General features: G+C 38.6%; 1 protein-coding gene across 1 annotated transcript; it reads right to left on the bottom strand.

Moving 5' to 3' along the window:
* Positions 1–1,346: 1,346 nt before the first annotated feature.
* Positions 1,347–4,746, bottom strand: LOC137715850 (probable serine/threonine-protein kinase PBL16). Its single transcript, XM_068455200.1, has 6 exons — positions 4,189–4,746; positions 2,895–3,202; positions 2,670–2,805; positions 2,447–2,583; positions 2,070–2,193; positions 1,347–1,871 (listed from the first exon to the last, which is right to left on the bottom strand). The coding sequence occupies exons 1-6, from the start codon at positions 4,250–4,252 to the stop codon at positions 1,492–1,494; spliced, it is 1,149 nt and encodes a 382-aa protein (XP_068311301.1). The 5' UTR covers positions 4,253–4,746; the 3' UTR covers positions 1,347–1,491.
* Positions 4,747–11,060: the final 6,314 nt, after the last annotated feature.

The following is an 11,060-nucleotide window of genomic DNA, read 5'->3' as shown; positions in this document are numbered from 1 at the left end:
ATTTCCTGTGAAGTCCAAGCCTCAACGCCAACCATGCATGCATCATCTCATGTGCCAAGATCCCACCTATGACCACATCTGGTTGTCCGAACAAAAGCATGACTATAATCAGTGCCTTGTTCAGGAGAAATCTAATCACTAAACTAATCACCTTTTTATCGCACCTGAAAATTCCCGGTAAATATTGCAGCATGGTTAACTTGTCGACCTTTTTCTTCACTTGAATGTTTCTCCACGTTTTGAACATCTTTGAATTGTCACGATAGGGTTGGCAGGAAAGGGAGGACCTGATAACATTCAGCCGTCAGGCTTAGGCTTGTCGTATGATGGTTCATATAGTCTGTTGACTCTGTTTAACTCATCTTGATCCACCATTAAAATAGGAATGTCTTCTTCATCGAAATCAAGTGACATATAAAAATGCACGCACGGCTTCAATAACATAGCAATCCGACCAAAGTTTCCTGCCATCGCCGAGGTCCACATATTCTTCTGTACTGTCTCCTTGCTTAAATCTAAGGCATTCACGACACCGTGGAGTGTTATCGTTGTAATGTTCCGCACAGCATATTTGCCCCCAAAATGCGCTAGGCTCCGGCTCCTCTTGATTATTGTGACAAACATCGCATATTTTTGGTTGGCGGGGATTTTGAACCATGAATATGTTCATGTGTGACAACGGTACCTTTGTATATTTCTTGATTGATAATTTGATATGATTGGAAATACAAGTGTAGAGTAATATTTTGATATATGATATATAGGGCACTAGTCCTTAGCCTGCTAGGATTAGTAAAACCACAGCTGACCTTAATCGCAAGGAAAGTGAGTAAGCCAAAAATACTAGAACAAGTAGGTGGAAACTAGGAAAAAAATAAAACAAATACTGTTTAAATAAGGTCGTTTACATATAGAACAAATCCTGTCTAAACAAGGTCGTTTATATATAGAACAAATCCTGTTTAAATAATAGTTATTGAAACCAAATTACAAATTTTATGACTGCTGTTTGTCTGTATGTACCGTCGACTGTAAATAGCTGCAACTTTTCCACGGTGACTTGATCATTTCAAGGTACGATTAATAGCATACGATTTTTACATGGATCTGGAGGTGTTGGCCCCTCTTTCTGCTACAACGTATATCCGTACCTTCACCACCATATACGACATCATATATTGGCGTGCAGAAATCATCAGGTAATTAAAAGAGTCTTCTCTTCATGCTATGGGGATTTTGAACATGGAATTTGTTCACTTGTGACTGCTAGATCGCTCTTGTATTTGTATATAACGCTAGTGTGCGTGTGTTTTTGTCAAATGAATATTCAATCAAAGTAATAATACATTATCAACAAGAGAATGTATGCTTTTAGATTGATATTTACGCAAAATTACAATAATTCAATTACAAATTATCATCACAAAAGCCATATCTTTTCTCAGACGCTTACAGATGAAGCTAACAAACCAAACATCACATGCATGTCAGTTACAGTGATTCTTCTTTTCTTTTAGTTTCAGCATCCGGAAACTGGGTTACAGTTTTTTTATCAGAAACTTCCTCCGGGACCTGCAGAGGCTCCAAAGAGTCAACAATGTCTCGCATTAGAGGCCTTGCTTTTGGGTTTCGGTTCAAGCAATGATATACTAGCATGGCTGCCTTTTGAACTCCTTTAACAGGATAATCTCCTTCTAGTCTCGGATCAACGATGTTGAGCACCTTCTTCTTCTCTTTTAGCATCGGGAGAGCCCAGTCAGTAAGGTTTTGCTCCCGGGCTGGCCGTGACTTGTCTAAAGATTTCCTACCGGTCAGAAGTTCAAGAAGAACAACACCAAAGCTATAAACGTCACTTCTAGGAGTTAGATGGCCTGCATGTAGGGAGATGGATATATAGTAACTATGTCAAATGATCTTTGGTTCCCAATATGAGTTCAACTGTCGATTTTAACAACACAATCCTGATTTTGGATGTTATGGGGAACAAAGAAATGACTTCATCTCCATGTGGTTTACGAAGGACCTTCCTAATTCCCAAAAGACGTGTCTAAATTTGTAACAGAACTTACCCGTCAAGATGTACTCCGGTGCTGCGTATCCATATGTCCCCATTATGCGTGTAGAAACATGAGACTTGTCCCCCACCGGTCCATCTTTTGCAAGGCCAAAGTCTGAGAGCTTTGCATTATAGTCCTGTTTTGAGGCATGCAAAGAAGGTGCAATTATAATCTGATTGAAATTACTCAGAAGATCAATGATACGTGTGCTGCAGTAACTGAAATCTGCTCACTCCATCAATCCATGATTTTCTTATGACCAATGGAGAATACAATTTATACCAGGATTGAATTCGGAAATCAAGACTAGAGCAACTGATATAGTAATTGGTATATGTCCCAAGTGATGTAATTTATTCTCTTTAAAAAAAAAATTCAAGTATACTAACCAGATCCAACAGAATATTAGATGTCTTAAAATCACGATAGATGACAGGTTTCTCTGCCTCATGGAGAAAGGCGAGTCCTTGAGCTGCACCAAATGCAATCTTCATCCTTATGGACCATGGCAGAGGAAGCAACACTCCTGTAAAAAGGGAGATATGCATGTGAGATAAGACTTAATCCCCAGCCATATAGAAGAAGAGGGATAGAAAATACTTATATACTTACTTGAGAATAAATTGTTTTCCACGCTGCCCCGAGCCATATACTCATATATCAGCACCCTCTGTTCATCCTCGCAGCAATATCCAATGAGCTTTACCAAATTTGGATGCGAAAGCTGCCCCAAAAATATGACTTCGGCCTAGAAATGCACAAAAATCTTAATGAAACTGATGTTCTGTCTTTTCTTTATTCTTCTTAATGAGTTAAAAGGTAGAACACAAAGCTTACCAGCCACTCTCTGTGTCCTTGATAACTGTTATCACCGTCATGAACTTTAACAGCTACCGGAAGGGGGTCGATCCCCTCTCTTAAATCCTCAGTAATGAACCCTTTATACACACTTCCAAATCCTCCGCCACCCAACATCTGATCTTGCCTAAAATTTGCAGTGATAATCTTTAGTTCACTGAACGTGAATGCAATCAAAGGATTTGCAGCTGAATCACGACGTAGGATCTCAACTTCTTCAGGATTTGATGGTAACTTACTATCATCTTCCCTATGTTTCACTGATGGGCTCTGGTCTTTTGGGGACTCTGAAAAGAAAATTGAGAGCATAACATGACACATCCGACCATCCAAATCCTATCCGACAACAAGCAAACATCAAAGCTTGTTTCCCACCACAACTAACTTGAAAGTTCATCATATAGAAAGAACAAAGAAAAACAATTAAAATATAAATCCCTGGCATGGCACAGTAGAGTATGTACTATCAACATTTTGAAAGTAACATGCAATTCTTTTTTACAAACCAAAGTTAATATTTTATAGCAAAATGTGTAATCTTTTAGTCTCCTATGCAAGTTTAGCTCTAGATACAATTGTATACAAGAGGGTAAAGATAAATCTTCGATCATCGTCGAACGGACCAGGACGAAGCTAAAAGATTAATGGTCCCGTAAAGTACAGTTTGAACCTAGAAAGGATGTGCTTTTGAAAACTCGTTAGAATGAACAGACATACTATCAAGAGTCAAGATAAGAAACAAGGCACCGGCAATGTGGAATATCCACTTTCCTACAGGAAAGGTAAATCCATCACCTTTTCAACCAGCCATGTAGAAAAGGTGAAAAAGCATATTCTTGTTCATTTGTTTTTTTCTCAAAACATAAAGGAGTACATAGAGAATCCAACAAAAACAGTATTACCTACTTCAATATCAGCAAATGGTAATGAAAAATTAGAGAATCAGCTCAATATTGGGTTTTCGGTATAACTCAGTCCAAGGAGTAAAAAAATGATCTTTTTGCATATGGTTATGTAAATCATCCTAAAAAATTGCAACCTTGATTTCCAATTTCATTAGAGAGTCTATCAATTTGATTAATGAATTGAAATTCCTGTTGCATGAGGAGGAACCAGCACAGAAGTTAATTTACTAATTATACATGAGGATCCAAAACAGAGCTTGATCATTTGAATATTGAACCAAGGTGAGGTTCAACTCTAATCTCTCATTAATCTAATTAGGAAAAAAAAAAAGCAGAAAAAAGAAGCAAGCTTTATAATGGGGACTAACCTGACTTTGCATTGGAAGAGACTCTGTAAACAGAAGGCTCCCACCTGTAGCAGCAATTCCCCATTATTTCCAAAACCAGAAAACAACCCCACAAATCCCCACTCCCTCCTCACCAACCACTCATCACCACTCCACAAGGATGAATTGGATCCAGACCCCCAAATGAAAAGCAAAGAAAAGGAAGACAAATGAAATTCCAAAAGCAGAGCCAAAAGAGTGAAAGAGAGAGCTTTAAGTGGGGAAATTGTTTTATTCTTGTGAGTTTGAAATTGTTGAAGAATGAGGAAGGAGGAGAAAGAGTGAGGGAGAATTCTTCTTCTTGGTGGTAAGGTAATGATGGAGTGAAGGGAAGAGGGGGTTAAGGTGGGTGCTGGTTCTCGGCCATGGCAGAAATGGGCCCACATTAGTCGAGAGAGTTTTTTTATTATTTTTTAGTGTTTGTTTTGATTCAAAGATGTATTGTGCGTTCTTGTAACTTGTTAGTGCGCGTCCATGGTGGATTTCAATTCCCACCCGTCTTTCTTTTTCCATCATTCTCCAGCACATTATCTCTTTTCTTTCTGTTCCTCTTCACTTTAGCCCATCTATGCCTCCTCATTTGTTTTGGCCTCTTCTGCTCCCACTCTTTATTAGTACCCAATAGGCAGTTTGCGAGTCAAGCTGCTGCTGACTTTACCTAACTTTCATTTTTATGTTACTGCTAATTAAGGACAAATTTGCATTCATAGCCCATCAATCAAAACTTAGGAAAGGCCACATCAACAAGACACCAGCATGAATAAAATAAGGTTTTCCTCCTGGTGCCAAGGATCTTTAGCCGCACAAGGCCAATACGTAACATCACAAGCCAACACGCTTGATAAATCAAACATAATCGTCATGGTAAACTCACAATGATTTGCTGCAATTTATTCTATTTCAACTAGCGTACTAAAAAAAAGCTCTTAGAGAAACTTTATGGAGCCTAGTATTAACACAATAACCACCCACTTTGGAGCAATTTGTGGATAATGATCTTATCTCACGAGCATAAAATCAAGTATGTTTAAAAAAAAAATAATAAAAAAATATAAAAAAAGCTCAACACGTTTCATTTGGGTTTTAACCATAACTTGCTCAAAGAGGCATCAAAAATGGGGAAAAGATTTGAGTCAGCTTAAAGACGAGTACATACTAGTTTCTTCGCTTTTATAGCTGGACCTACAGTGATAATGTGAAGTAATATGCAGGACACAAATCTTGTAGTCAAATATATTTTCTTTCTCCCAATTATCAGGAAATGGTTTTTATTAATTTATTTCTCCTCTAATCTTGGCTAACAAGATTTTGAAAGGGTGCGAGTTTAGTACAACGTTTAAATGATACAAACAAGAGGTTCATTTAAAGTGATTTATTGAAATTTATTCTAACTTGTAACAATGTAAACATACAATCGCTAAAATTATTTTGATTCACACCTTTTGAAAAATGCAAACAAGAGAAGCATTTATATTCGTATATCTCTACCTGTTTCTTTTTGCTAATAATTTATTATTATTCCATTTTGTCTTCCACTTTATAGGAGACCTAGGAAATAGGTGTAACAAACTGGCACCAGATTTTCTGCGAGTTCTCTTCTCTAAGTAGATACATACATTTCCTACAATCAAGGGTCTCTGCAGATCCAAGTAAGGCACTTGTGTGTGTATTGTGCTATGAAATCGACAGTACATGTAAATATCTGATGTTATTTTTTTTAATATTTGAATTTACTTTTATGTATCTCAATGTGTCTGCGTAGTACTTATATTACTTTTCTTTTAATAAGGGAAATGTGACTTCCTTCAAAAAATTGTAGCTGTTAAATTGTTAATCACCCACACTAAACATACCTGGCAACAACAAATTGGAAATGTAGGATAAACTTAATTTAGATCAATGTCTATTCTTCTAAAAAGATCTTTGGTCTAGACGCATGACAATTTATTTTGTCAGATTAATCTCACAAAAAAAATAAAAGTTTCGGCATTTTATTTTCTTTTGACATGACACTCTTTTAACACGTTTCGTGTTGTGTTCAATTTTTTTTCATTTTCAACGACATGCTAAACTATTACTTAATTTACTTGCATGCCATTTTCAAAAAGCTAATAGTGAATAGTGGGGTCCATTCCAACCTCAATATATGATATGATGTGTAACAGACTTCAACCTGTGTGGTGCATGTAAAGTTGTTCAATTTTGGACTGGCTAGAAACCTCTGGATATGAGATGACCAGAGATTGACATGGAAGGAATGGAAGAATGCAGGGCTCACCACCTCTCGCTCTCTCGCCCTCTCGCTCTCTCTCTCTCTCTCATGCTTTAGCTCCACAGCCTCCACCACCACTGCCACACGTGGCCTCCAACATCAATGTCTTTGTCTCTTCATAATAGTGCTTAACTAATCTATCTAATGGCAATTTATGCATATAAAATGATGCATAATACTGCTCTTAATCATAATCTAATTAACATGATCTAACATTGTACCGAGAGAATGATCAGGATTATATAATTTATTATAACTATATATTGCTGCTTCTAAACCAAAATTACAATTAAAAAGCAGTTTAATTTCATTAATCACTATTTGAAATCAAGCATTATATGCAATGCTACTTTGCATTGATCTATTTATTTGCTTCCTGCAGCTGCTCAGTTGGAATTCTCTGATTACAACTTTGGTCACATCCCTTCCCATCTCTACAAAACACTACATGACTATGTTTGGATAACGGATTTCCAAATTATAAAGAGAATGGTCACAAAATGTTAGAATTCAGAGACAAAGACATGTAAGAGAAATTTTACAAATGATACGTTCCAACGGGAGTTAGTTAATTCCCCTCATTTTATGATATTTTCCTTTGTAATTTGCCTTTCAATCCCATGACTTGAAAATCAATAGAACTTTTACGGGAATTAATATTCTTCTATTACTTGTTTAGAAATATATATAAATCAGTACTATTATAGTTTTACAAGGAAACAAATAACATATACACAAACCTACTTAATAAAGGACTCCTATTATTTACATTCCCTATTTTTCCTAATATTGACTCATGCTAACACTCCCCCTCAAGTTGGTGTGTAGATATCACACATGCCCAACTTGACAAGTGAGTCATCAAACCTTCGACTACATACTGCATGAGTTAGAACGTCTGCAAGTTGCTCCTCTGATTTCACAAAAGGTATTGACACAATCTTCCTTTCAAGCTTCTCTTTAATAAAATGTCGATCAACTTCCACATGTTTTGTCCTATCATGCTGTACCGGATTATCAGCTATATCTCTTGTTGACTTATTATCACAGTATAGTCTCATGGTTTCCTTTGGCTTGAACCCAAGCCCCTCAAGAAGCTTTCGAAGCCAAAGAATCTCACAAATGCCGTGAGCCATCCCTCGATACTCGACCTCAGCCGAGGATCTTGATACTACCTTCTGTTTCTTACTTCTCCATGTAACCAAATTTCCTCCTACAAACGTAAAGTATCCCGAAGTAGACCGTCTATCACCTACACTTCCTGCCCAATCAGCATCCGTGAACCCCTCAATTCTCAAATGTCCATACTTCCGATATAGAACTTCTTTCCCAGGTCCAGACTTTAAATATGCTAATATACGCATAACAGCAGCCATATGATCTAGACCTGGTGAATGCATAAATTGACTTACTACACTTACTGCATAGGCAATATCAGGCCGTGTATGAGCCAAATAAATTAGTCTCCCTACAAGTCTCTGATATCTCCCCTTATCAACTGATTTCTGATTCGAATCCACACATAGATGATGTTTTTCAACAATAGGTGTATCTACTGGCTTGCATCCCAGCATACCAGTTTCTTTTAGCAAATCCAAAACATACTTACGTTGTGACAAGAAAATACCTTTCGAAGATCGAGCAACTTCAACTCCAAGAAAATATTTCAAATCCCCCAGGTTCTTCATTTCAAACTCAGCCGCAAGATTCTTCTGTAATCTTGAAATCTCATCACAATCATCTCCAGTAATAATCATGTCATCCACATAGATGATTAAAGCTGTCACTTTTTTCTGTCTCCGTTTAACGAACAATGTATGATCAGAATGACTCTGATAATACCCAATCTTTTTCATAACTTGAGTAAACCTATCAAACCATGCACGAGGTGATTGCTTCAGCCCATAAAGAGACTTATGCAACCGGCATACTTCGGTACTTCTACCAGCACTGTACCCAGGAGGAAAATCCATATATACTTCTTCCTCCAAGTTCCCATGGAGAAAAGCGTTTTTCACATTAAACTGTTTTAATGGCCAGTCCATATTAGCAGCTAAAGAAATCAGAACACGTACCGTATTCATCTTGGCAACCGGAGAGAACGTCTCTTGATAATCTACACCATATGTTTGGGTGTATCCTTTAGCTACCAACCTTGCTTTGTACCTGTCTATTGATCCATCGGCTTTGTATTTGACGGTAAACACCCACCGGCATCCAACTGTTTTTTTTTCCTCCGGCAAGGATGTCACCTCCCAGGTATTATTCTTCTGTAACACCAACATTTCTTCATCCATTGCATTTGCCCACTTTGGATCCTTTAGAGCCTCATCCACACGAGTTGGTACTTGAATAGCCTCCATATTGTCTATCAAGGTCTTACGCTCTGGTGCAAGACCATTGCATGAGACATAGTTGGCTATCGGATACTTTACTTTGCCTTCCGGAGAAAACCTGTCAGGTGGCACCCCCGGATTTTGTCTCGGTGGCAGCTTATATGTATTTACATCAGTACTTGCATTAGTTACATAATCATCCACAATACTTACCTCAGGTTTATCCAGAGAAGAATCATTGGGCATCACCGTGGAGCTAGAGAGAGAGGGGGTTACACAAGTAGGCTCGACAATGAACTGTCCTGACTGCGGATCACTCTCGGCATCTTTTGCTTCTGACTGCATGCTGGCATCTTTTGCTTCTGACTGCATGCTGCTCTCGGCAGCAACTTCTGGCACGGCATGTATGATCACTGCCGCATTAGGCACGGCATCAGCATGCACGGCCTCAACATCAACCACAGTATTTTCTCCCAAGTCTAACCATTCCAGATCACCACTAGAGCTTTCCCCTTGGTGATCTGAAGATGAAGATACGGGGGCATAAAAAAACTCCGATTCAGAAAAGGTCACATCCATAGTAACATACATATGCCGAGTCTCAGGGTGATAACATTTATATCCTTTTTGGTGAGATGAGAAACCAACAAACACACATCGAAGGGCACACGGATCCAACTTAGTGCGATGAATTTTCGGAATATGCACATAAGCCACACAACCAAATACCCGGGGCTTGAGAGTATGAGTAGACATCACCTAAACATGTTGAGTGAGAACTTGAAGAGGAGTTCGAAAGTCAATCACCCGAGAGGGCATACGATTAATCACGTAGACCGCATAAGTAACTGCTTCAGGCCAAAAAATCTTAGGAACAGACGCGCCCAGAAGTAGAGCACGTGCCGTTTCTAAGATATGGCGATTTTTCCGTTCAGCCACTCCATTTTGCTGTGGAGTATAGGGATAGGTTGTTTCATGGAGAATGCCTTGATCACAAAGAAACTCCGAAAACTCACAATTAAGATACTCACCACCATTATCAGAACGAAGAACTTTAATTACAGATAAGTATTGTATTCGAATCATTTGAGAAAAGGTTCGGAATACCATACCAACATCACTCTTATTTTTCACCACATATAACCACGTCATACGAGTGCAATCATCAACAAACGTAACAAACCACTTAATCCCAGAAGAAGTAACAACAGGAGATGGTCCCCAAACATCAGAGTGCACAAGTTCAAACGGTAAAGCTCTTTTATTCATACTAGGAGGAAACGAAGCCCGATGGCTTTTAGCAAGAATACATACTTCACAATGTAAGTCTGATTCATTTATTCCACTAAATAGACTAGGTAACATATGCCGTAAATACCCAAAAGATGCATGCCCTAACCGACGATGCAACAACCACACTTCTTGTAAATTACTAGACCGGGACACTCGAACCGCATTAGCTCTGCCAGAAACGACGTCGTACACATAGTACAACCCCTCTCTCTTAGTGCCACGCCCAATTATCTCCTTAGTCTGAATATCCTGAAGGAGACAAAACGATGGATACATTAGAACAACACAATCCAATTGTTCAGTAACCTGTGGTATGGATAACAGATGATGGGATAAAGAAGGAACAAGCAAGCAATGATGTAGGGGAAGTGTAGGGGTAAGATGCACAGTGCCGGCACCACACACGGGTGCCAAAGTACCATTGGCAGTTGATATATTTTTCCTGTGAGATGTGGTCATGTATTGAAACATATTTTTATCATATGTCATATGATCCGTTGCACCAGAATCTAAAATCCAACCTGCCATTTAATAATACGCAAAATGACAATCACAAGTACACGACAATCACAACACCCTACCAATTACGGAACCACAAGTTGCAAGAACAAACAAGCAGCAGCCACTCACGGCAATTACCCACGGAAAAACAGACAGCAAGCAGATTGCAACAGTAGAGCAATATTCCCACGAGGCACAATACAAAATATAATACACGACACACTTGCTGCAATAAGTACAGCAGCAAAGACACAATACGCTGCAACAAAAAACACACAGCACACATGCAACAGTTGTCTCTTCCTGCAGTCTTTGTTCTCCTTCGTTCCTCACGACACCAGCAGCACGCAGCAAGTAATTGACTTTGCTGCAAGGATGCAGCGGGAAAAAATTGCTGTGTGTTTCCCTTTACGAAAGCAACAGCATGGCACACGAAGTCTTGGCAGCAACAC

Source organism: Pyrus communis, chromosome 14, assembly GCF_963583255.1.
Source record: "Pyrus communis chromosome 14, drPyrComm1.1, whole genome shotgun sequence".
NCBI lineage: Eukaryota > Viridiplantae > Streptophyta > Magnoliopsida > Rosales > Rosaceae > Pyrus > Pyrus communis.
The sequence above is the reverse complement of the archived record's forward strand: the minus strand, read 5'-3'. Positions and strand labels throughout refer to the sequence as shown.